The sequence below is a fragment of the Penicillium atrosanguineum genome, assembly GCF_028827265.1.
Source record: "Penicillium atrosanguineum strain IBT 20685 chromosome Unknown utg000005l_segment0_segment0, whole genome shotgun sequence".
Lineage (NCBI taxonomy): Eukaryota > Fungi > Ascomycota > Eurotiomycetes > Eurotiales > Aspergillaceae > Penicillium > Penicillium atrosanguineum.
Genome location: NW_026623137.1, coordinates 1787145 through 1813654, shown reverse-complemented (window position 1 = coordinate 1813654; position 26510 = coordinate 1787145). Strand labels below are relative to the sequence as shown.

The 26510-nt window shown below is 49.5% G+C and overlaps 6 protein-coding genes across 6 annotated transcripts; 3 read left to right on the top strand and 3 right to left on the bottom strand.

Moving 5' to 3' along the window:
* Positions 1–453: 453 nt before the first annotated feature.
* Positions 454–2235, bottom strand: N7443_006929 (hydrogen/calcium exchanger domain-containing protein; the record flags this gene model as incomplete). Its single annotated transcript, XM_056886985.1, has 3 exons — positions 454–466; positions 535–677; positions 751–2235. The coding sequence occupies 3 exons, from the start codon at positions 2233–2235 to the stop codon at positions 454–456; spliced, it is 1641 nt and encodes a 546-aa protein (XP_056740634.1).
* A 2351-nt stretch (positions 2236–4586) lies between these two features.
* On the bottom strand, positions 4587–7144 carry N7443_006928 (Catalase mono-functional heme-containing; the record flags this gene model as incomplete). The annotated part of the gene is made up of 8 exons (XM_056886984.1): positions 4587–5243; positions 5300–5792; positions 6084–6161; positions 6225–6263; positions 6313–6528; positions 6580–6641; positions 6698–7029; positions 7075–7144. 8 exons carry the CDS (start codon positions 7142–7144, stop codon positions 4587–4589), a joined length of 1947 nt encoding a protein of 648 aa, XP_056740633.1.
* Positions 7145–7704: 560 nt separating this feature from the next.
* N7443_006927 (uncharacterized protein) lies at positions 7705–8628 on the top strand (the record flags this gene model as incomplete). Its single annotated transcript, XM_056886983.1, has 1 exon — positions 7705–8628. The coding sequence occupies one exon, from the start codon at positions 7705–7707 to the stop codon at positions 8626–8628; it is 924 nt and encodes a 307-aa protein (XP_056740632.1).
* Positions 8629–16543: 7915 nt separating this feature from the next.
* Positions 16544–18160, top strand: N7443_006926 (glycoside hydrolase family 72 protein; the record flags this gene model as incomplete). Its single annotated transcript, XM_056886982.1, has 1 exon — positions 16544–18160. One exon carries the CDS (start codon positions 16544–16546, stop codon positions 18158–18160), a length of 1617 nt encoding a protein of 538 aa, XP_056740631.1.
* A 627-nt stretch (positions 18161–18787) lies between these two features.
* On the bottom strand, positions 18788–20484 carry N7443_006925 (uncharacterized protein; the record flags this gene model as incomplete). Its single annotated transcript, XM_056886981.1, has 4 exons — positions 18788–19510; positions 19560–20102; positions 20177–20323; positions 20380–20484. 4 exons carry the CDS (start codon positions 20482–20484, stop codon positions 18788–18790), a joined length of 1518 nt encoding a protein of 505 aa, XP_056740630.1.
* A 1114-nt stretch (positions 20485–21598) lies between these two features.
* N7443_006924 (transcription factor domain-containing protein) lies at positions 21599–26036 on the top strand (the record flags this gene model as incomplete). The annotated part of the gene is made up of 10 exons (XM_056886980.1): positions 21599–22099; positions 22152–22212; positions 22261–22493; positions 22541–22937; positions 22990–23121; positions 23718–23784; positions 23839–23967; positions 24054–24152; positions 24203–24764; positions 24810–26036. The coding sequence occupies 10 exons, from the start codon at positions 21599–21601 to the stop codon at positions 26034–26036; spliced, it is 3408 nt and encodes a 1135-aa protein (XP_056740629.1).
* Positions 26037–26510: the final 474 nt, after the last annotated feature.

The following is a 26510-nucleotide window of genomic DNA, read 5'->3' as shown; positions in this document are numbered from 1 at the left end:
TTTGCTTCCTTTAAGCTTCTGCATATTCTGGATTTTCGAATTACATCTTGCATCAGCGTATGGGCTCGGGTTTCTGTTTTGTGGCACCGGGGGGGGGGGGGGGGGGGAATTCAATCCTGCTTTACGCCAAGACTTACGTATGCCCCTTGTGTATAATCTCGATCGATTCGATGCGATGATCGGGACTTGATGCAATATTGCAGGAGCAGAACTTGAACACCGGGCAGTCCAGGTGTATTGTGTTGTGTACTAAAGCTTTATTTTATGTACAGGCAACCCAAGATTATACGATCAGACAAGGCTCCACAAGAGATGTGAAAAGACATTACAACGTGGCTATTCCTTCAGGATGCGAACAAAGATATAGTACACGTGGGGAATAAAAAAGAAAAAGAAAAACCTAGACATAAGTGTGTGTGAAAAGTAATCTTGACGATCAACTCGCCTAGTCGATCAGTCGATGAACCTATATCAGAGTTAGCATCCAATCCAACAGTCGAACATTCACAATGGGGTGATGACAGGATAACATACCAAGCAGCCATAGCAATAATCAGATACATCATCATAAGCAAGACACCCTCAAGCCAGTGAGACTTGCCATCAGCAATAAGATAGTTAACGAGCAGGACAGCGACGAAAAGAACGATGATTTGAAATGCGTCAAAGTTGAGAGTCTAGTTTTCGTTAGTATCACGTTTCTAACCTATAGGTCTTTTGATTCAGATTCAGGGATCGAAGTGTACGTACCATGTTATCAAGACCCATGATCCAACCAATAACAATAATTAAAGGCAGAACCAGAAGCGCAATCTGCATACTCGAGCCCACGGCTACACCGATCGCGAGATCCATTTTGTCCTTGCAGGCGACTGTCACCGCGGTAGCGTGCTCAGCGGCATTGCCGACAATAGGAAGGAGGATTAGACCGACGAAAGTCTTGCCAATGTGACCAGTTGCAGTAAGTGCATCGATAGAATCGACCATGAACTCAGCACAAACGGCCACAAGAGTAGTCGCGACACCCAGGGTGATCAGCGCAACCAAGATAGTCAGCTGAGGCTGCTCAGGCTCATCATTTGGATCTTGCATCTGGACCTGTTGCGCGTTCTCGCCGCCCATGGATGCAGCTGACATTTTGGCGATCTGGGCAATTCCGCGGTTGGCGTCTCCTTCGCCGATTCTTTGGCGGCGTTTTTCGACTTTCGGACTCGGACGGTTGTACATGTCGACGTGAGATTTCAGTTGGAAGAAAAGGTAGCAACCGTAAGTGATGAGAAGCAGGACGCTAGTTCCTCGGGAGAGAGGGGCTGTGTTTTCCACCTTAGCAGTGTCAGACCACTTGTGGAAAGCAGTGGGAATGATCAAACTGCCCACAGCAAGCGCAAGCAAACTGGCCGCGGTCTGCGCGACGGTGACGTTGAAGTGCTGCTCGACACGATTGATACCGCCAAAAAAGAAACACATTCCCATAACGAGCAGCAGGTTCGAAAGCATACTTCCAATCAGCGAAGTCTGCACGATTAGAACCTCCTTCTTGACCAGCGCGATAATAGCAACAATCAACTCGACTGCGTTTCCAAACGAGGCATTCAATAATCCTCCAATCGTCTCACCAGTTCGTAGAGCAATTTCCTCCGTCGCATAACTCAGCATAGCAGCAAGCGGAATAATCGCAATAAAATTAACGACGAATATCGCAATCGGGTTCGCTTTGATAGCATACAACGCAATACCGGCCGGCGCAGCAAGTATCAAAACATTGATCCACGAATTCAAAATCGTCGCGCGTAACTGTGACGCAACAGTGAACGTGGGCATCTCCCCTTTCTCATCATCGGGCTCCGTCTGCGTCTCACTACGCCCAAACTTGAAGCCTCGCTTGCGTGGCTTATCGGACTCTTCAGCACTCCTCGACACGTTGATAGGCTCCTGGCTTAGTGTCGATGGCTCCGGGCCATTGGTGTACTGATCGCTGCCCGCAGACTCGGGAGGGAATGTACCCGCGTGCTCAGGACCGCCAATGTCGCGCGTGAAAGAACGACGGCGGTCTGTGTCGTGGGAGAGGTCGCCCAGGCTGCGGGAGGCGCGGTTGTTTTGTTGAAGTTCCATGTTGATGGAGCGGGTGCGCTGGGGGCGTCTGCGGAACTTCTTGAACGGATTATGTGAGGACGGCTCGCCGTCATCGTCGTACCAGGCTAGATTGCGGGCCTGACGGCGGTAGATATCTGCCATGGTGTGAGTATTTGAGCATTGGAAATTGGCAGCTTTTGTTGTTGGATGAGGATTGTCGCGTGAAGGGGTGTCTTTATAGGGGGACTCACGCATTATGGCGAATTTAGTTGAGTGGTATTATTGAATTCGAAAGAATGAACTGGATCGCATGAGTATTTGAAGTAGATAGGCGGGTGCAAGGCTCGAAATAGATGTTAAGAGGCCGAGTCAAAGGCAGCAGCCTGATCGGGCCTCTTGCGCCACTCTTGCCTCCTAACAGCATAGACGCGCGGATCAGGGACACTTACGTGGAGTCTGTGCAATACACCTGAGCCAAATGAGTGGCAATGTGGAGAGAGAGTGGTAGCGATGGGCACAGCCTCAAGTGCAGCCACACGAAGCTTTAAAAGGCCTTTTTAGGGGCAGATGGTTTCAAGGAGTCTCAAAGACGTGTCTGTAAACACAGGGGGGTACCACGCTGAGGCAGGGAGGGGAGTCAAGGGGCAACAAAGCAACAAAGCGACTGGACAGTCCACGGACAGAATTTTGGGGAGTAAAAGAAAGGAGTCTCGAAAGAGAGGTGAGTTCAATGTTTGGTTGGCTTGCATATGTCAACACAGCCACAATCGACCAGGGGCTATCGCGAAATGCTGTGGAGATTGATTCTTGGCATTAATCGGTCTTTCATCAGTGTGCTTGCGACGCAATCTGTTTGGCATAAAGTGCCTCCTTTCATATAAGCCAGTTTGTTTGATTAGTTAGTTTGTAAATTGTAGCGCTGGCTTCCATGCCCATGCGCATGCCCAGGAAAGTGGTGCGCTGGCAACGAGTTGACCAAGTTGGCCAGGTTGGGGGGAACACGAAACAAGCCCTACCAAGGAAACTCAAATCCAAGAAAAACCAAGGCCTCGAAGCTTTCACTTTTGTGCTTAGGCTTCTTGGCGATAATGGCCCATTCAAAATCGTGAGGTCACCTCGCATAGGCGATCAGGATCATCCCGTCAACAGCTTGACTGTGACACTGTGACACTGTGGCACTGTGGCACACCCAGATCCAGGCATCTAATTGGCGGATACTCTTGGCACAAATCGGCGAAATTGGGCTTTCAATTCGCCAGATCAACTTGGGCGCTTTCAGGTCTATCACGTGTGTGACAGCGTAAATGTCGTAGATGGCGGTATCATTCACCCCAGAATGGTCAAGGCCATCTTGAGGCGGGCTGAAAGTCGGGTATTCAAGCCATACGTGGGTGGCTTGTGTGGGTGGGTAGTGGGACGGGTGTGGGCGATTGCTGCCTCAGGTGCGCGTAGGTCCGCACAGATCCAGAAGGGGATAGCAATGCGCATCTCTTTTGCAGCCCGAGTCGCGGTGAGGGTGCCTTTCATGCGACTCTTTCATGCAACTTATTCGGGTAGCTTGGTCGCCTAAACACCGTATGAGCTCCTGTGGCTAGTCAATAGGGTCAGTGCTTAGCGCCCGTCATCAGGGCGCAGTTCTTTCAATGTCTTTCAAAGGTCATGGCTTGAGTGCGAAAAGGTGACCTAAATGAGAAGAAAGGAAGAAATGGGGGCCCTGCTATAGCGCCAGCCTTATAAGGCTGAGCAAGAAGCTTGGTCTCCAGCCGATCAGGCATTTAACCCCCCTGAGCTACCTGCCCTGTTTACCCGGGTTTCGATGGGTTATTGTTGCTGCCTGCTGCTTCTAAATTTAGTCGGGTTGTGTATTTCGATCCCTTCATTGCCACTACAATTATTCAACCATGCTTTGTGTCATTTGATCTCGCCCTACATTGATTTTCTTTTGGATTTTTGACGATTTTTGACGAAAGCACGAGGTTAAGAGTTCCTTCGATTCTTGGCCATACACTAGACCGCTATTTCTGGGCAGTGACCAGGGACTTCTACTCTTGGAGGAACACAGAAAAGAGACCTTGGTTAAGGTAACACGGAGACCACCCTCACCGTCCTTGGAGCCTCAAGCTCGTGTAACTTCCACCCCCAGCAACGCATGAAAGCTTTAACCGAAGATAGCCGTGTAAAGTAATGCCTCACTGACACTGAAATGAATAATTCCCGACATATCGCTGATGTCGACGTGAGTAAAGCGCCACTGAGAGGTAGTTAGGCCTCGTCGATGCAATAGGAGTGTACTCTTCTCCATGCCCTCGATCATGAACAACCAGATGCCCAAGTGCTTAGATTCCGTGGTCTTGTACTATGCCTGATCACTGTAAGACATCTTCTTATACAGTAGTTTTCGAAATCAGCTATACCTCAAAAACTTATCGCAAGCGAGATGAAGCTGTTATGGGTCGGGGTTGGATACGGCTATGCTGTATCCTATGTATCGGCACAGCCCGGCATTGGCCCTATTACTCGTGAATGTCCAGTTCAAGCCTTTTATACTGATAGACAAACTCTTCAAACAGCTTGTTAAACGCCAAGAGCTCCAAGCAGTTCAGAAGATCCTTGTTATCCTCCTGCTCCACGTAGCAGAGCATGTTGTGGATGTCCCAGGTGATAGCCAGCAAATACGCCAGCTCGGATTCCCTAAAAACTTGCTCCCCCGTGTCTGAGTCACCAGTCTCCTGTTTCCACTGCTCGACACACTCCTCGCAAAAGTGCCTCTTCTCCTCTTCCATATAAGGCCTGCAGCTGGCCATTTTGCCGTCCTTATCAACCCACTTGAACACCTTTTGCATGAAGTGTCCACCAATGTCAAAGGCTCGGTAGTTCCGAAAGACGAACTCAAAATCTATGAGGACGATCTTACTTTCTCCTTGTTTGGGATTGTTCTTCACCATCACATTCATGAATGGTACATCGTGGATGCACCATCCCTTCTTTCCCCCTATCGACTCCAGCCTGTCTGCTATCCGCCTTATCTTTGAAGCAAAGTCGTAATCAATGAGATCGTCCATGGTAACGCCCCTTTCATGGAAGAGCTTTTTGAGCTTGAGCATCTTATGATACTTTTCAAACTGCCTGGTGATGATATCGTAATAGACCTGATTGGGTTTCTCCTCCAGCTGCATCTTCATGGCGTGGAAAGCGGCATACCCTCTAGCCACAGCAGCTCGGATACTGTACCGGCGTCTTCCACATCTTCTGGCTCCAAATTGCGAGCATCCAGAAACTCGTCGACCCTTCCCAACGTGCCGTCCTTTGTCTGGAAGAACCCGTAAACCTTGGCACCGAGACCTGACTGACCGTAATCGTAACATAGCTGTGCTTCTTCGTGCTTGTTGGGGGCCAAGTGTTTGAAAACTTCGATTATTATGTCGAGTTCGCCGTGGAACTTAAGGAAAACCCTGCGAGGTCCTGTATCCGCGTCACCTTCAGTCTTTGGTCGTTCTATAGTATAGTTTTGGTTTGCTCCAGCATTCTTCTTTAGAAAGAGTGTTTCTGGATCCACGATTCGCCACTCGTTGGTGACAAATATTCCGACAATATCTTTGATGGCAGCCTTAGTTAATGGGCCATCTCGGGACAGAGCCACGGGAACGCTTGTGCAGGTTACCATCTCCTCGTGTACAGTGGCGACCGCTTTCGCCTTCCATGTCAGGGACACAGAGGCACTGTTTCAACCCCTAATCACATGAGACGCTAATCTAGATGTGAATAGCGTGTAAAGTATACAGACTCTCTTTCACCCCGACCCAGTCTCTATAGCAAACTCCTCCGACACCATTACGCGGTCACCTGCTCCGATATCATACTCCTTTCCCCTCACGTAGTATACTCGGCCTCGCTCAGCATAATGAAGCCCATTGGCATTAGGCCAAGACTTACGCCAGTAGAAATGCACAGCATGCCTTTGTGTTGCATCCCTTGTACTGTTCGTATTGTCCTGTCACCTGGATACGCACTGATATTGGAGGCCTTTTTCAGTGAGTGCACCGATTTGGAGAGATTTTCCCTGGCGAAATTCAATGTCCAACCCTATTCTGTTATCCAGTTCAATATGTTTTTGAATAATTCACACAATTCTCCGTCCAATCTATCCTTACTTCAGATACTCCTCGAAGAAATCTGCCGTCTGGGCATACCTGCTGCCGGTCAGCTTCTATCGTCTATTTCAGCCCAACAAAGACTTACCCTCGAATGTACTCGGCGAGACTCTCCTCTCCCTCCAAGTTGGCTCGAGCTCCCATCCAGCCATGCCACATGGAGCCATACGTCTCGACCATGCCGCCAATTCCATTATTGCCGATGATCTCAGCGTAGCCCTGGACGGCGTTGGCGGGCTCGTCTTTGGATGCGAGGACAAGGTGGGGGATGGTCAGATTTTCCGCGTCAGCTTTGTCCATGCGACTGTACTGGATTATTAATCCATGTCGATCTGTCAGAAAAGTAGAAACTTACCCGGGATGGGTTTGGACAGTAGCGGCAAACGGTGTATGAGGACCGGAAGCCAGAACAGCCACCTATTCCAGTCAATACCCAATATTTACCCCTTAACATATAAGATGCTAAAACCGACTTTTCCGCCCCAACACAACCCAAACGCCCCCCAGCTCTTCACAGACGGAAACTGTCTCCGGTACTCGTTTACTGCACCAAGCACGACGTCAACGTTCTTGGCGATATCCGCCCTAGTCGACATAAAGTCCATCAGAGCCGCCTTCTTCTCTTCGGTATCTATGGGCAGCCAGTCGTGTTGGGCGGCCTCGCCGTGGAAGAAATCCGGCATCAGGACGAAGGCGTTCAGTCTCGTGGCGAGGAGGTCGGCGCCTTGGAGGGTCTGGCTGGACAGTCCGAAAATGTCGTAGATGTCGACGATACCGGCGGCAGCATCGCGGGGGCCGGTGATGTCTGCCTCGTGAGTTTCTTTTATTAAATTCGGTTGAGAGAACTTACAGGTATTGAGACCGGCGATAGTTTGATAGGCGCCTTTGGGGGTGTAGCCTTGGGATACGACAGGGGTCATCGTACGGCACGCGTCACAGGACATAATGAAAATTGAAACAATTGTGAATACGGATAGAAAAATGAAAGAAGAGGTGCATTTGAAGAGATAAATAAGCACTCGTACTTTAGGCGGAGTTAAGACGGCCTGGAGGTGCCAAATCGGCGTGGTATGAATTTTCCGGTACCGGGCCGGACACGGATCTATATAGCCAAGGTCTAAGCTAGCATCTGGGCCGCTTCCCTGAACCGGGCCGCAAACGAAATCAGGATCTCCGAAATCCAGGTCGATGTCCACTGAAAAAAGGGTTTGCATCGGCAAATTAAACATAGCAGCGGGCAATTTATAGAGATCGGCGGTTCGGTTAGCAGACACCTTTTCATATCATACTACGTCACTTACGGACATAGGAGCTAATGAATCCCGACGTAACAAGGCTAGGAAGGTATAAGTCCATCCAATGTCGATTTCTGCAAAAGAGCCAGATACAAACACAGAAACTCTGATAAACAAACAATCAAGCAACCTCTCAACTCCTAAGCTCAATTACGCCCCCTCCAAGGCTCTAACGAGTATACATTATGCAGATCGTTGCGATCGCAGAGGTGCCTACCACTAGGCAGTCCGGCGACAGTTCGCTGCGCACGGGAGGCACCGTCCGCCAGACTTTGCTTACGGACAGCACGGCGGATGGGCTGAACTTTCGCTTCATCCGCAGTCAGTATCAGGGCGGAGATGCAGCCTTCGAGTCACCGAGGCATCACCACGCCTTCCAGCAAATCCGCTTCACCGAAGCTGGCTCAGTCAACTACGCACCTGGCCATGATATCCCACAAGGCGATATCGCGTATTTTCCGCGCGGAGCTTACTATGGTCCGCAGCGCAAGGACCATGGAACTGGCCTCTTGCTCCAACTCGGCTTTCATGGCGAGCACCAGTCTGGACCACATTGGACGCAGCACCGCGCGGCCGCCCTAGAGCGCCTTATTGCGAAGGGCCGCCTTGATGGCGGCATCTACTACGAGCGGGATGAGGCCACTGGCCAGGAGATGGCGCGCGATGCCAACCAGGCGCTTTATGAGGAACAGTATTTTGCGCAGACGGGCCAGAAGTTCTCTATTCCGTGCGAGGGGTATGCCGAGCCCATCCTGATGCACCCTGCGGCCTTCGAATATTATCCGGCCGCTGATGGCGTCCGGATTAAGCAGCTCGGGCACTTCTTCGACCATCCCGGCCCGAACGCCGACATCCGGATTGGCATTGTTGAACTGGCGGATCGCGCTTCCTACGTCTTCGTACCCGACCGCGCCCAGATCGCCTGGACACTCGATGCCGGCCTAAGGGTGGAGGGTACGACGTATGGCAAACTCACCTGTCTCTACAGCCCGCGCGATGAAGCACTGACAGTTCGTACTGACACCACGGCGGCGGATCATAAACTCATCGAGATGTACGTGCTGGAGTTGCCGCGCCTTGACTCTGTTGAGGGACTAGTCAGGTGCTGACAGAGTTTACCGCGGGAAATTTCTTTTCTCATTCTCAGACAGGTTGGATATCAGTGTATCTCAAATATATTCCGTCATCAAAAAGACTGACTCGTGCAGTTACTGGTAACTGCTAGAGAAAGGAGCTGAGATCAATACCTAAGGTGGATGCTAGGATATGCTCTCCAAGCTGCGTCTTATGAAGGGCACAATAAGATCGCATAAATAGTTCAGCACGTATGGTTCCTACGTAGTCCATATCTCTCCTCTCTTACGATACCAAAGTTCCTATAACCTGTGGAATCTGTAGCTCAGGTAGCTGCTACTATAAAGGAATAAATTAGCTCGATGACTGGTTATTGTCTATATATTGCTAATGTCTGGCTGGACACACATATAGAAAAAGAAATGCCTGTAAATGAATAGAGTAAAGAGGTTTAATCGCATCATTATAAAGAGCTATTTCTGTCTTGCTATCAAACTTATGCTAGGAATTCTTACAAGGCTATGATAGGAATACGGTTGTTTTGTAAGGCACTTATATGATACAGAATTTTTATCGTTATATCTACAAAGTCCTGCACCAATCCCTCGGCAGTGGGGCCCGAGAAAAGAAAAGCAGTCATCAGGGTAGAAACAGATTTTGTCGAACTGAGGGGTGGTATTTTACCACTAAGAACAGGGTTATTCATCAAGTACCCATTCTCTCTTTGTCTCTGTAAGGTAAACGGGATACGCTCGGCATACCAGCGTCGTAACACGCTAGGAACGACTCCTGAGATCTGATAACGCTTCAACAGCAAGATCCAGATAGAACAACATCAATGTATCTCAATGGAACACCTCAATACTAGCACATACCAGTATCCGCCAATCCGACAGATTTCGCTATCGACTGTAACAAGACATGTACATACACATACATTATTCAATTTTTCATTTGTTCTGAGTCATACACTGGTGTTCGTTTAGTTTGAAACATCCCTCTAGATTACATAAGTTTCTGCCAGGCTTTCTGCCAGTGAAAACCTCGCATTCCACGCTATAAAGTTAACCCGTGAGAAGGAGCTCAGGGGCGGTCAGCTCAATATGGCGGGTGGTAGTCAAAAGCGGTCAAACAGGGTGTTTAAACTAAACGAACACCACTGTACGATTCAAGGCTGAAACGTATTATCAAATATAGGATTAACCATATACGGGTTAGCGGGTCCTGTGATTAGGGTTTGAAAGACTTTCTCTATGTTGTTGGCAAGGAAGGCGATAGCGGTCGCCACTGTACGTGTGGGAGAATGAAGAGCCACAAATTTGGCTGCGGAGAAAATGACTGCAGAAAAACAGCCCAAAGTTTTTCTGAAAAAGAATAGAAAGGAAAATTGCGAGACAAATTCTTCACATTCGCAGCAGAGGGAAAAGAGACGGGGTCGTCGAAAAGAGAGGAGGTCAACAGAAAAGAGTATGTTCACTGGTTGCAACTGGTCCCATGTAATATTACGGTCCTATGACGATGACTCATTATGAGCAATACAATAATTACGAGATCTTTCCCCGAGTCAAGTAGTAAGAGTATGGAGGTATAGCTGATTTCGAATACTACTGTAACCATACAAGTCCAGTTAATCGTTCCCTCTCAACCCTTTCTTTTCTTCCATCCATCAAAATCTTCACTGGAGCTTCAGTTCCCACCCGCCTTCCCTCAATCCTACCCAGAACATCTAGTACCCTACTCATCTACAGGAACCAGCATGTTGAGTCAACTATGGAATCAACCTTTCCAAGACGTCGACGACCTCCCATATCATGGCGCACAGAAGCTTTCGTTGAGAGAAAGGCATCTCCTTAAATATGGTTACGCTCGCCCGACCTCTTACATCTACTTTACTCCATCACTTTTTCTCTTCCCCTAACTGCTCCTCCTCTAAAACCCGTCTCATGCTGCTCGGCTCTCCTTTAGCCACTGCAGTGGCATATTTCCCTGGTGCCAGTTTAAGTTTAAGTTACCTGAGTATTGACTACGCCTCTAATCTCACATGTCAAAATCAAACTTCTCGGCGAGGAACACGCCTTGCGCCGCTCTATCACGTTGTCTGGAGGCGGTGTTGATGAGGACTACACTTATACTCCAAGCACAGCACACAGCAAGGCTAGGCTCAGCTATGCATATGCCCCGGTGATAAAAAACATTCATATCATGCACTAAAAGGAGTGCGATGAATCCCTGTGTATTTCTTACATAATACGCTGTATGCCCTATCACAGAAAAAGTACCGCAAATTGTCATTGAACCTAAGCAAGACGAAGTATCACTCTTCACCCCGAAGCATGGAGAATTCAGAGGAACAAACAGGATGGTGAAAGGAAACCCAATGCTAGAAGGAAAACAATCCAGTTTGAACAGTCGGCGCACCGCCGCAACCAGTATAGGGCTCGGATGTTATCAGTGTTTCCAAGTTGACCAGCGCTCGCTATAAACTGCTAAGAATATTTTTTAGCTTACGTGTGGCCCATATCTAGAAACGGAGTTCCATGGTCTCTTGAACGGTGAACCATTGGCGAGATTATTAGCCGTGATTCCCCTCGGATTTCCGGAATGATGATGAGGTCGATTTGTGCGGATCTAGCTCCATATTAGTTTGGGATGTCAGTACTGACAACATCAGTATCGAATACGAGATTTGGATGTTTCTCTAGGACGCCTGAATAGCAGATGTGCAGATTGTTTGGTATGCTTTTCTCTTCGAACTTGCGAGAAGCCATCAAGACAGACAGGGGACAGACAGAGCATGCTAAGGAGCGCAGGAGATCAACCACGTCGCTTTAGCCAGCTATAAGTAAATGCCATGTCCTTTACCTCGAGATCAGCTGCCGCACAATTGACTCTCATATGTGATTGCCTATAGCTCATTTCATAAATTATACCTTTTCATTGGTAATTTAAGGCACAAGATTTCCGCAGGGAGGCGTTTGATATACGACTACTGATTTGGTTACGTGGTTCCTGTGAAGCCCGGCACGTCAAGACCAGGAAGGCGTAGTGGTCGTAGTATTACGTTGCAGGTAGCAATAGTGAAGACCTCCAAAAAGGAAAACTTTCAAGAGAGAAGGCTCGAAGAAGGAAAGCCCCAAGACTGCAAACACACACTTCCCGATTAGGAATAGTAGGGCTCCCCTAGGTATTCACTTCTCTCACTTCCCTTGCTTCCTATTTATTTCCTTCTTTTCTCAGGGATTCATCCCCCACTTCTCTCCCCGTGCATCATTCGGAAGTGGTCCAGCCTTGGCCCCGTTTTGTTACCAACGGAAAGAACCGATCCCCACACTGCTTGCAGTGTTACCAGCTTGTATGCCCACGGCAGATGGTATTGGGAGTGTACTCGCTTTGCTCTACTGCATATCACGTTTACCCAGAAGAAAGTGACGGCGCATGGATCTCGAAAGCCTTCGGGCGACTAGAGACTGTTTTGCTTGACTTCTGGAAGAGTAACGAAAGCTCGATCTCGAACGTCAGAGGTGACTAGTACCAGTATGGGTCTTGCTTTACAAATTCGAATAACGGCGCAGCATGGGAAGGTTGACCAGTTCAGTTTGACCTCTGTACGCAAATGAAGGGGTTTGAGTCTACTTACCCGAAGGTCACGCAGAGGAGACATGATAAATCTCATAAATTTTTCGTTCTTGAAGCTTGGCCTCTGGGCTTGCCCATGCTGATCTTATTTGATAAGTGTCATAGCTGTGACACTTAGCACTGGACTTCGTTCTAGTACGCTTTTTTTTTCATCACTTGGCCGGCTTGTCCGTTCATTTGGAGAAAGGAAATTGCTTCTCTAGACTACGACTGCTACCTGCTCAGTATTGACTCACGCTACATGGGCTCCCACCTTACATCAACCAACAGCGAGCTTCTCGCGTGAGCTGCATGATTCATTCTCGAAAAAACCTTTTCACTGCGTCTCCTTGTCATTTAAAGACACAAGTGTATTCAAAGTTGAAGTCTGCAGCTTTCACTTCTGGCTAAGGCTGTTCCAAGCAATCACTGTTGTCTAAAATGAGCAAAGTTTCCTTTAGAAGAAAAGAAGAAGATCAGCAAAGAAGGACACTGGATGAAGAGACAATTCATGTATTCAAACACCTGGCCACATTACCCCGGTGAAATTCAAGGAAAGCATGGAAGCTATTGCAAGCAAGTTTCCAAAGTCCAGCCGCAGCTTTGCTAAGTCCAACCAGATCAAACACTCCATATTATGCTACCACTTCCAACTGCAGCGACAGATGGTCGGGATAGTAAGCAGTAGAGAGTCGATTTTAGGGTAGTACCGAGCGACAGCCAACCTATTAAGCTTCAGAAGAGGTTGGTGAGGGGATGGGAGTGTCGTAAGTGTGTCAGCAATGGCGCGCCTCGGACAAGCATGCCAAGCAGCGACAGAGCGACAAGGAAGCGACGGCGACGGCGACAGAGTAGAGCAAGAAGCTTATATGAGCGGTATGCACGATCAAGAAGCGACAGGCTCTAGCAGGTAGCAGCAGGCAGATCTGCCAGGTTTGCCGGGATAGAAGTCAAAAGAGGCAATGCCATTAGAGAGAATCACGGTGCAGCGCTGCTAGGGGACGACTGTGACGCGTTAGCAGGCGACAAGTGTGTGATGCCAGTCGAGAAGACTACAAATGCTTGTGTTCATTTGACATCTCAAGAGTCACCAGAAGAGGGACTATGATATGAGGCAGCGGGCGTGTCAAAACATGAAGACCGAGGTGCGGACGTCGAAAGTCGATCGACAGGCGATGAGGTCAGCATGCAGAGACTGATTTTGAAAGCATACATGGTATAGACCAAAGCAGAAGATACAACGGGCTGCAGATGACCGAAGGGCGCGACTGAGCGTGAGGTGCTTATTGTTGTTGGGGGCTGCTGGATTCGGCGGAAATGGCGCTATTCGGAAGCTGAGCGACGCAGCAATGTAGAGGACCCTTATGAGACAGTGATCTAGGTCAGCAATGTTTTAGAATTAATCATGATCTGAAGAGAGGAGTGGGAGCAGAACACAGTGGTAATTGATGGTACGATCCCAAGATGGATGCAGAGGCTCAGGGGGGAAGAAGGACCTCAGTATTTGCCAAAAGAACAACTGCCCAGAGATAACCAGGTAGACTAGACAACAGAACACAACTGCTATCGGATAGTCACGAATTGCATGAGCACAGTGAGTGCTATATATATCGACAGTAATGATCTTCAATTGTGCCCAGGTGAGCTTTGCAAACTCAAACAGAGGTCATATACATAAGGACAGCAAGGTATATATTCCGCGGGTTTGCCGGGAACCTTATAAAAATGAATGACCACATTCAATGCTTTTCCAGACTAAGAAACGGCATCTCTTTGACCACTGGTTCGTGATGTTAAGTTAATCCCTACAGAAAGGCTGTCCGAACTGTTCATCTGCTATGCCCAAGACTGGCCAGGTCCTGATGGTCCACTGCCCATCCGCGTCTACCAGGAAATTGGTAAAAGTACGTCCATGCCGCCGCACGCGCATGCGATGTGAAACAGAATGTGTGCCTTGGATAGAGATGAAGCATGTCTCGATCTAGACCTTCATTTAGCATGGAATTACCACAATTGCTTCCATCAGCTCAACCCCAAGAGGCCAACACGAGCATCTTACTCGTGTATCCATCTAGTCAGCTGCACAATACCATGGGGTACTTCGTTCTCGCCTTACAGGAGCCTTCTGGTCTAGCTCTTTCTTCACTAGTAATGAATCTTTCAGGAAAGGCCGACTCGGATGCTATTTGGGTGGTCCACCAGTGGATTCACACCTTGACAACTTGGTCATCCCGTAGGCTTAGCCAAGCACCCCTTTTCGAAAATTTGAATCCTTTCTGTCTCAAGTACCATAATCTAGGCAATTGACTATAATAGATACCACCAAGCTTTAAAATACGAGCCAAGGAAAATAAAAATAACCAAGCATGCTGGGCCAAAGCTTGGACAATTAGGCCAAGCTTTTAGCCAAGCTTCCACTCAGCTTGAATTAACGACAAGCATTACATTGATTAGAAGTCTTGGTTTTATCAATGGCGAAAATCGCACAGCAAGTCCCGTTCCAGACCATCAGTCTGATACGGAGGAGGGCATGGAGAGTCCGAACCGATGCATCTTACCACTACAACAGTCACCACAAAGCAAAACGCAGTAGAAACGCTTCCCATTCATTATCGTTGACCTACAAATCCTCCGACCCCCCTAGCGTCACCCCTATATATATCAACCCTTCCATGCAGACAATATGTCACATGGTAACCCTAGCATGAGACTCCATCAAAAACAGGAGACATCGAAAACAGCCCCCCTAAACAAACCCACATTCGTCACCCGATCTCAAACACATGCACTAAAAAGCTTGGTTATGAAAACGGAGCACATATCTTCCACCTTCCAATTTGTGGCTGTCCGAACTAGAGGGGGACGTGCTTTGAGTCTCCATCGATATGCGCGACCGCCCCATCCGGCCCGCGTTGATAGTCAGGGGTCGTAACCCGGGATGGTGATCTTCACAGAATTACGAATTGCGCAAGATCGCGTCAACATCATTGAATTACATTTCTCAATCCCTTTCTATTCCATTTTCCTCAGAGTGATGGGGTAAATCTTTCGGAATTCCAATTGTAATTAATCTGGTGTGCCGTCTCGGGGTCTAGGTCTAAACGTGAGACGGGCCCCGCAATAAATCCCGGGACCAGTTTTTTCTCTCTCATTTCGATGGTTGTTAGTGGCTGGTCAGTGACAATCTAGGGACTTTCTTTTTTAGGCCGCCCAGGACCTAATTACGGGGTTTCAGGGCGGTTGGAAAAAAAAAGTGTCTGCCTATGGGGATAAACTCCGAATTGACGTAGATTGGAATGCGACACGCCACATGAGCCGAGCCCGGGTCGGGGAGTGATGGAGCCGGCTAGTCTTTGTGGAAAGGTACGAATACTGAGCTATGTGGGCTAAGGAAGACGGCCTAAGCACGGACGCAGTACAGATCTCACTGAGGCGATATCGCCAGCTTTTGAGACAGCTGGGATTGAGGACCGAGGACTGGGTGGGACGAAAATAGAAACCATGAAAACATGCCCGAATTCCAATCGACATAATGGGCGACATGGATCGCCCTTGGCGAGACAAGCTTTTTGTTGCAGCGAACGGGGATGGAAACGGGACGATCTGGTGATTCTCGTATTGCTAGAACCCAGGCGACTACATTCTTGAGAGACTTTGTGTTGGCGTACAGTGGTGTTTTTCTCACGAGAATCGAGTGTGGGCTCGCAGGATGGACCAGTCAGGGTCCAGCATCCACTCGGTATCTCCTGCTTTGCTGACCCTGCGACCCTAGGTGGGGAACACTGGGCCATGGATGGAATACTAGCGAATACTAAAGTGGAATCACTTGTCTCAGGGGCCCCGCTAAAGTGCCGCTAAAGTGCCACTAACAAGGAAGGGTCATTGGCGCAGGGACTCACAGCTCCACAAGGGACCGAAACAGTGGACGCTGTTGGACCGGGAAGAAACCAATCGATATTGCAAGTCGAGTCTCACATCGGTTCGAATTGGCCTCTGACAGGGTACTCCAGTGATGTACGCACCCACCGGCACAGCCCGCTTGATGATGCGTCGTTGGGTCGTGCCATTGAGGTGGTTGGAGAGAGGGGGAAAGGGAGAAGAGAAGAGAAAGGGACGAAAGGGAAAGGGTACATGCCTGCCCAGCGTCATATCGCGCACTCCCCGAAGTTCCCGGGGCCCCCCTTTGTAATCTAATCCGCTCTTTCTATTATTCTCCTGTCCTCCCCAACTCGCTCTCTTCTTCTTCTTTCTTCCTTCATCGCTTTCGGTCGTTTATACCAGTCATTCTTTCCTTCCTTTCGTTTTCTCACGCTCGCTCGAGCCTCATAGCTCACAATGAAATACTCCGTTCTTGCTGGCCTGTCCCTCTTGGGATCGGCTATGGCTACTGTGCCCTCCATTGAAATCAAGGGCAAGAAGTTCTTCTATTCCAACAATGGCACTGAATTTTACATCCGCGGTGTCGCCTACCAGGCCGACTACTCGGCCCGCAACGGTGACTCCAGCGGCCAGGACTACGTCGACCCTCTGGCCGATGTTGAGAGCTGCAAGCGCGACATCCCCTACCTGGTCGGTCTCCGAACCAACGTCGTCCGCACCTATGCCGTGAACCCCAACTCCAGCCACGACGAGTGCATGAACGCCCTCGCCGACGCCGGTATCTACGTCATGTCCGATCTGTCTTCGCCCTCCGAGTCCATCGTCCAGAGCGATCCTTCCTGGAACGCCGACCTGTTCACCCGCTACTCTCAGGTCGTCGATGCTTTCGCCAAGTACCCCAATGTCATCGGGTTCTTCGCCGGTAACGAGGTTGCCAACATGGTCAACAACACCAACTCCATGGCCTACGTCAAGGCCGCCGTTCGTGACATGAAGGCCTATATCAAGCAGAAGAACTACCGCTCTTCCCTCGCAATTGGATACGCTACCGACGACGATGCCACTGTCCGCGCCAACATCGCTGACTACCTCGTCTGCGATGACGCCTCCGACTCCATCGACATGTTCGGCTACAACATCTACGAGTGGTGCGGTGACTCCTCGTACCAATCGTCCGGCTACAAAGCCCGTACCGATGAATTCAGAAACTACCCTGTTCCCGCCTTCTTCTCCGAATACGGCTGTAACAACCCCAGCCCGCGCACCTTCACCGACGTTCCTGTCCTCTTTGGCCCCCAGATGGACGACGTCTGGTCCGGCGGTATCGTCTACATGTACTTCGACACCTCCAACGACTACGGCCTCGTCTCCACCTCCGGAAACTCGGTTCACACCCTTGCCGACTACTCCAACCTTTCCAAGCAGATGCTCTCCGCTACCCCCTCCGGAGTCAACTCCGCCAGCTACTCCGTCAGCACCACCGTCGGCCAGGCCTGCCCCACCGTCGGATCCGACTGGCTCGCCACTAGCAAGCTCCCTCCTGCGCCTAACGCTGACCTTTGCGAGTGCATGTACAACACTCTCGATTGTGTCCCCGTTGACGACATCACCGACAAGCAGTACACCAACACCTTCTCCTACCTCGGAGGCAAGGACGGTGTTCTCGATGGTGTCATTGGAAACGCTACCTCCGGTGTCTACGGCGCTTACTCCATGTGTAACAAGAACCAGCGTCTTGCCTGGGCCATGAACCGCTACTACCAGATCCAGGGCTCGTCCGACGATGCTTGTGGCTTCTCCGGTGCCGGACATAAGGTCTCTGGCCAGTCTGCTTCTGGCTCTTGCTCTTCCCAGATGAAGGCGGCCGGTACTGCAGGCACTGGTACCGTTTCTGGGGGCCTTGCTGCTTCCAGCAGCGGCGGCAGCGGCAGTGGTTCTTCCGCTGCTACTTCTACTTCAAAGGGTGCTGCTGCGGGTCCTACTGGACCTAAGGCTGTTCTCGTTGGTGGATGGCATGCTGGCGCGTACCTGGTTGCCGCTGTGGCTTCCGGTGCGTTCATGATTATGCTGTAAGCTGGTATAGGTTGATCTGTACTGGTGAAATTCTTTTTTTTTTCGTGTCTGGTGTCTTATCCTTTGGCTTGTTGGAGGCTACGGCTACCTTGAGTGCTAAAGCGTGCCTCATTTTCTTGTATTCGCCCTCTTTGGAACTGAAACTGTTTATATATAATCTTGCTCGTGATCAGCAGGTGTTCTTTTGTTAACCCTTTTCCATTGTGATTGTAGCAAGTCGTAATTTGTAGTTCAATGCTGGTACACGCGGCACTTGCGCCATTGCTTTCTCCGCCCTATTTAAACTAATGGTTCAGGCCATTGTCTTAGCATCAAATCCTCATCGATGGCTTCTATTCTCAATTGGTAGGTCGTAAAAGCTTCTTTCTTATGCACACTATAGAGCTAATCACCACGGTACGCTTACGCACGCCTTGCTTCGCCGCAGATGCGAGGCGGATCACCTGTAAGCGGTTCTCCGTATGCGCATCCGTATCAACGCCACATTTCCCTCTCTTCTTTACCATGCAATTGACACAAATCTTATCATTCACCCAACAATGATGATGTGAAATTTTCGGAGTGGTGATATTAATTAAACATACATAAATATGCAGGGATGTATTAAGCAAATGAACCTACCATACCTCACTCGATCAACTTCTCTCCCTCCTCACTGGAAGCCAGTCTAGTAAACTGTATTCCCCGGATAGCATGTCCCTTCCACATAAGAAGCATGACGAAGAAGAACGAGAAGACGGCAAAGAAGGCCATCATGCCGTATACCCAGCCCACGTCCACGGCCGCGACCCAGGGGTTGATATAAAAGGTAATAGTCAGCCCGTAGACGATGCGGTATGCACCGATCACGATACCCGCTTCGGCGGGATACTTGGTGAAGGATTCAACGACGTAATTTACGGTGACGGGGACGCTGGACAGGGATCCAATGGTGACAAGGAACACAGCCAGAGCGAGGACCATGTAGTGAAGGTGGTACTGCAACGCCGCACCGAAGATTCCTAGACCGATCGGGTTGATGATGAGACTTGGGAGCCAGAGGACGTGCAGGCGATACTCGGGCTTCCATGCTCCATTGTTAAAGCGTCGTGCCAGAGCGAGCGGAACGCGGTCATTTAGTTCGTGTCCGAAGAAGAATGCGACTATGATACCGATCCAGTGGCAGAAAGTAAATGCGGCATTTTGCTTAAGCGTGAAGCCGTAGCCGCCTTCTGCGACGGGTTTCTGAAGCCACACGGGTGTCAAGGCGTTGACGCCGACGTAGAATCCAAATGAGATCAGCGTGAAAATGCCCATGATTATAGTCACTGGACAAATTCCAATGAGGAAGGGGGTAACACCAATCTTGGCCTGGAAGTGATGTTAGAGGTATCCCCATCTTGAGGAGGTAGAGACATACAGTTTCTTTCCAAGTAGTCGGCAACACAACGCTCTGCCCAAAGAAGAAGGTCGCAAACCGATTCGCGATAAGTCCCCCTGGAGTCTCTGGATTATTTTCCAAGCATCTGCGGTCGAAGCCAGTTTCCTCAAGGAGCAGGAAACAGCAAATGAGCGTGAAACCCAGAAGACCAACAGTCCACCAGAACTCCACGGGGAAGAATACATCTGCCGAGATAAACCCGGAGAAAGTGGGTCCAGCTATAGTACCGAACAAAAAGGCCATATGTAGAGCAGTGAATGCCCGACCACGTTCGTGCAGGAAGAAAAGATCGGTGACGATGCGTGGGCCTAGCACCGTAGGAACAGCGCCAAAGAAGCCCGCGAAGAGTCGCGACATGATATAGGGAATGTAGTCATCTGAGTGGGTCATGACAGCACCCCAGACCTGGCAGGCTAGTGTGCACAGAATACACCAGAAGATGACGGAGCTTCGGCCCAGAAGGTGAGAGATTGGGGCGAAGAAGAATGGGCCAGCGGCCATGCCAGCCAACGCGGCAGAGTTCTAGGCAGTGTTAGATGTGTTCAAGCATGAAGCTCAGAACCTAAGTCTGAAGAGGGAAATTGAAGTCTACATACCGCGTACGACTCCTGTATTTTGGATTTGCCGTACAGTTTCTCCTGGTCCGCGAGATTGAGCTGTCCCGACAGCGGCGCAATTGCGCCAGAGAAGGAGGCAAGACATAGAACGGAGAGAATGACATACTTCCGCCTCAAAGTCCAATTCTAGATACTGGTCAGAGTTTACTCGGCAGGGCCCATTTTCAAAACTGGGGCGATACCAAGGGGTCTCGAGGGTGGGGACTGGGATGAGGGATCAAGACGAGGTGATTGTGGCTATTGTGTTGAGCAGACGTCTCGACGTCTAAGGCCTTTTTCACGTCCATAATCACCCGTGTCGCTATGCACAGAGTAACATGGGCCTAGGGGGAACTGTGGACGTTGTTATAAGGGCTATCCCTTTATTTGCTGAGGCTGAAATGCGAATAACTCAGGCCTTGGCGGGGTCGCTTTGTTTTGCTGGCAAGCGGCCGCATTGGCCGCGTCAGCTTCAGCTTCCACCAGATCGCCTATTTCTGCTCATTTTTCTCGTTCACCAGCTTTGTCTAGATATGGATCTTGGCTCGGACTCTTGGCTACGGATAAGGCTTAAAGCTTGGCTTATAGTGTTTGGGATGTTTGTAATTCGCCTATAAAGGGACGATGTGCACACATTCAAGATTTACGGCTCTTGTCCTTGCTCACCTCTTGTCTGGGATTTCAAGTTCCAGGGTCTAAGGGCCTCGTAGTCTAGACCGTTCAAATAGGGTCTTAAATAGGGTCTTATTCTATTGAAGCCTGAACTTTGTGCGTAACGCCCTGTAGGCGCGTTTGTTAAACAACCCTTCTCTAGGGTGTTGCCAAGACTTCCTAGGTTCGGCAAGGAGGCCGATCTCGCTGTCGCCAGAACTCCACAACGGGGAAAAAAAAAACAGAGACCCGCACCCGGTAACAGGTTCAAAAGACCGAGCTGCATGACTCTTTGCATGAAGAGACGGTTCAATCGGGCTATGTTATCCCTGGTGAGCACCCTTATCTTTCAGGTATGCAACCTGAATCAGCGGAAAATTGCGAAGGCTCACCTAGCAGCTGAAGAAAACCATGAGAGCGCCACAGCCGGGTTTCTGCTGGGTCGACTCTAAACCCGACATTATCGACGTAAAAACTGAAGACCACCTAGGTAATAGCTGGAGTAGACTGCCATTCAAGTATGCCAATGATTGAAAGCGTCACCAAGCGTCCAATCAGTCGTCAACGGCGGTCTCAAAGCGGGAGTGGGTCGCCGATAACAATCGGCAACAGACACAAGACGCCGAGGGGCCCGACATACAAAATTGCCCGATCAACATGAAATTTGTGAACGTTTCCAATCTGCATTTTCATCATAGAAAAGAAGCCATGATATATACGACAATACCTTGATTTCAATCTTTCATTTAAAATTCATGACCAAACCCAAAAATGGCTCAACCAGACCTCGAATGCCAGAAAGCAGAGCCGCAGCTGGACTCTCCTCACGACTCGGACACAGACTCAAATTCACCCACAAAGCCGCAGCCGCAGCCGCAGAACGGCTACGCCATTCCGACATGGCGCAAGTGGCTCATCTTGTTCATCGTCAGCTGGATGACTCTGGCTGTTACCTTCTCAAGTACTTCACTTCTGCCCGCGACCTCCGAGATCGCAACGGAGTTCTCGACCTCTAAGGAGATTCTCAATGTTATCAATGCTGGCGTTTTGATTGCAATGGGCTTTTCATCGTTCATCTGGGGTCCTGTCACAAATGTCTTTGGACGCAGAGTTGCGTATAACGCGGCGATTGTTGTTCTGTGTGGTTGTTCGGCTGGGACGGCCGCTTCGATCGATTTGAATATGTTTATTGCAATGCGTCTGCTGAGCGGGTTTACGGGGACATTCTTTATGGTTGCGGGGCAGACTATTATCGCGGATATTTATGAGCCGGTGAGTCTTTGCTCGGGTTGTTATTGGGATTCAAGAGGCTAATGTCGTATAGACTGTGCGGGGTACCGCAGTTGGATTTATGATGGTGGGTTCAGTCAGTGGGCCGGCTATTGGTATGGTCTGATCTCCTCTCATGTGCAGGATGAAACTGACAGTATTAGGCCCTTGCATTGGTGGAATCATCGTTACCTTCTCCCAATGGCGCATCATCTACTGGCTGCAGTTTGGCATGACTGCCCTCGGCCTAGCACTTTCCTTCTTCTTCCTGCCGACAATCAACAACAAGAGAGAAATGGAAACAGCAACTAGACCTCGTACGGCACGGTCTGTATTGAGCATGTTCAACCCGCTTCGCATTTTCCGGCCCTTTGTCTATCCGAATGTGTTTCTCTGCGTAAGTTCTATCCATGAGACTAATTCTTACCAAGCTAACTCAAACAGCACTTGACATGCGGTCTTCTTGCCACCTTCCAATACGCTATCCTCACATCCGCCAGTTCAATCTTCAATCCGCGCTTCAACCTTACCACTCCCCTGGTCAGCGGTCTATTCTACCTTTCCCCAGGGATGGGCTTCCTCATCGGAAGTGTGTTGGGCGGTAAACTTTCCGACCGTGCGGTGAAGAAGTGGATTGTCAAAAGGAATGGTGTGCGTCTTCCTCAGGATCGCTTGAACAGTGGTCTCATCACTCTGTTTCTTGTACTCCCTGGAGCGACTTTGATCTATGCATGGACTCTTGAGGAAGAAGTGGGTGGCATGCCTGTTCCGGTTATAGCTGCTTTCTTCGCTGGTGTAGGGTTGTTGGGCACGTTCAATGGGTTGAACACATATTCAGCTGGTAAGTCACCCATCATGGTTCGCGTGCCTATACATTTGCTGATGATACACAGAGGTGATGCCGCATATCCGTTCCGAGGTGGTCAGTGGCAAATATGTCGTGCAGTATATCTTTGCTGCTGCGGCGACTGCTGCCGTTGAGCCTTTAATCAACTCTATTGGTGTTGGCTGGACGTTTACGATTTGTCAGTTCCCAGTTTCCTTGCCACCGATCTTGTTCTAGGAACAGCTTCTAACATGTTTAGGTGTTTTTTTTGCCCTGATGGGAGGTGTTTTTGTCTTCATGATTGTGAGATGGGGACTTGACATGCAGCGATGGGTGGAACAAAAGTTTGGCATTGATGCCAAGGCCTGATGATAATGACTATACCCTGCATCTAGATTTAGATTTGTCTTTTTGATTGCGGCACATAAACACATTAGATTTAGAGAACATAGGTATAATTGAAGATTAGATTTGAATCTTGGTCAATGACAGGGGCTCCCTCAAGTTGTATGTAGTAAACAAATTTGGAGTGCAATTCATCCAAATTGACTATGTACTTTGATCATCAAAGATCTGAAGTCTTAGAAGTAGTATCGCAGTATTCAAATATGACCGCAGCCCTGCAAGACACTCTGGTTGGTCCAAACGCCGACGGAAATGCAACATTCGGCTGACTCCGCCGAGTACTCGGCAAGGTGTTGCCATCGCCGACCGCTTCTCGAAAGTCTCCCCTCACCTTCGCACTGACCAATCCAGACACATGCAATGACCGTGACACAATGACACGAGGCATAGGGCTGAAACGTGATTCCATTTTCTCCGATGACGAAGGCGATCGCCAGCAAAGGAGGAAGTTCGTCGCGTGCGTTGCAACCTGTCCCCACATCTCTACACCAGACTGACCGACGAACTACAGCTGCCAACGCTGCCATGCGCATAAAATCAAATGCTCCGGCGATCTGCCATGTAGCAAGTGTCGCTCTGTAGGATGCGCTGATGAGTGCGCGTATGCTTCAAGGGACCGCCAGGTCAAGGTTAGCGAAAAGTATGATCCACCCCAGAACTAGGAGGAACCTTGGAAGCATGTTTCGGCACATCAATCCGAAACTGGCGCTAATGGAACCCCCCTAGGTATCTCGATCAGCTACTTGCAGAGAATCGGCGCTTGAAGGAGCAGTCGGTCACCTCGGCTGACGCGGCCGAAGCCAATGATCCCCCAAATACAGGACGGTATGCCACCTCCACACAATGAGAAGATCCAGAACTAACAAGACGTACAGAGGTCCTTCTCGAGTAGATGCAGCAGATGCAACAAGCATCCAAAATCCGATCATCGGTGACCGAGCCTGGTTTCACCGCTACGATCCATCTTCGCCGCCAATCTACATTGGCGAAGCAGCTTGCTCGGCCTTTGCAACGCGATTCCGTCGCTTTCTCACAGGGAACAATTCCACTGCTCACATCTCTCGAACGCAATGGGAGCGCGAAGAAACTATAGCTGCGGCAGCTAACGAAGCCGACGCTCAGTGGCCTAGCCTGCACCATGCACGCCTACTGGTGCGCATTGCCATCCACCAAATCGGATACTTGTACCATCTGATGATGCGAAAATCTACACTCGACAAACTCGAAGAAATCTACCAAGATGGATCCTTCGACTGCAAAGCCAACAAGTGCAAATTCTTCGCCCTCTTCGCCTTCGGACAAGCATACTCTATCCGCTCTGAACCAACTTCCGGATCTCGCGTGCCAGGAACCGCATACTTCGCTCGAGCAATGAGCCTAGTCCAAGTCCTACCCGAGCGAACAAGCATAACACACCTCGAAACCCTCCTTCTCTTAGTAAGACCCCCAACCCAACAACCCTGCCCAACCTAACCTCAATAGTCCCTCTTCTCTTACTACCTCAACCGCCGCCACTCGGCCTACGTCCTAATCAGCAACGCAATGCGCATGGGCCTAACAATAGGTCTGAACCACAATATCCCAGAAAGCCAACTAATTGACCCCATCGAACGCCAACACCGCATAGAAATCTGGTGGACAATCTACATCTTCGACCGAATGTGGGGCTCAAAAATGGGCCTACCCATGCAAATCCTAGACGAAGACATCCACGTCGACATGCCAAAAACCATATCTCCAACCTGGCGCCATGAAGAAGAACTCTCCGACACAGCCTACATGACCGCCAACATCAAACTAGCCCGCATAGTCGGCGAAACAATCACAAAACTATACAGCCGGCGCAAATATCAAGAAACATTCCTCCAGCGCGTGCAGAAGCTTCTCAAATCATTAAAAAACTGGGTCGAAACATTACCTGAAAGTTTACGTCTGAACATGGAAGATCTGGAATCTTCCAAAAAACCAGTCGTCTCTCTACACATGGCGTTTAATCAATGCGTTATCCTAACAACAAGACCAACACTCCTCCACCTCCTCATAACACTCCGCAGAGATCCGAAGAAGATCAACATATCAATCGACTCCGTTTCAAAACCAGTCCTCACCCTAAGCGAAGCTTGTATCCACGCAGCGAGACATTCGCACAGTATGATTCTAACACGCTGGATAAACGGTACAATGCCTACATTCGGCTACTTCCACGCACACTACCTCTTTTCGTCGGCGCTCATCCTCGCAATGTCTTCATTTGTGCCGGTTGGCAATGCATCCGATATGTCTGGCTTCGATTCTGCTTTAGATCTCCTGCGCTCGATGACGGAGAATGGGAACCTCGCTGCAGCGGAGTTCTATCATAACCTTGAGCAGGTGAAGGTTTGTTTGAATGGGTATCGGGGTGGGAGGAGCGGGGAGTCTGAGGTTTCTGTTCAGCCTGTGGCTTCAGTGCCGGCGCCGGTGTCTGGGTCTGGATTGGGGTCGACGTTGCCGGTAATGCCGGAGAGTCATGAGTTGATGGGTGGGGGTGGACAGGGGATGGAATATGCGGTGCAGAGGGAGACAATGGTTGGGTATACGACTGAGATGGCCTTTTTGGAACCTACGATGCAGGATTTCCTGGCGCAGTCGGATATTGATCTTGGGTTATTGCATCCTGTTGATACATTTTTGAACGAGGCCGAGAACCTTTATACGAGTCATGAGTTGTAGGGTGGTGCTTGGGAGGTCAGTGGACAAGGGTTTATAGTATGTATATGTGATTTTATGGTTCATTTCCTAATTCATAGATGTAATGTTGTTGCGTGTTCATGAGTAGATCGTGGCGGGCATTAGTTGGATGGGCGTAGCATAAGTCATTGAGTTATTGAAAGGTAGGGTGTCGATAGGCGGAAGCCTCATCTACTTTGAATATCTTTTTCAGGGGAGAATGGTCAAAAATTGAGTGGGCTGAATCGATGAGAAGCTTGGGAACCAAGAAGCCGGGGTAACAGGTTTAGATGTGTGGTGAGAGTACGAAAGATATTTACCAAGATGCCCCCGATGAACACCGAAATGTACTCAATACTCCAAGTCGAATATACAACTTTGCAAGACACGATCCTTAAATGGAAGTATCAGTGAGAAAGGTAAGTAGGAAGACATGTACGATTCAGCACGAAGCATCCGAGTCAGCGAAACCATCAA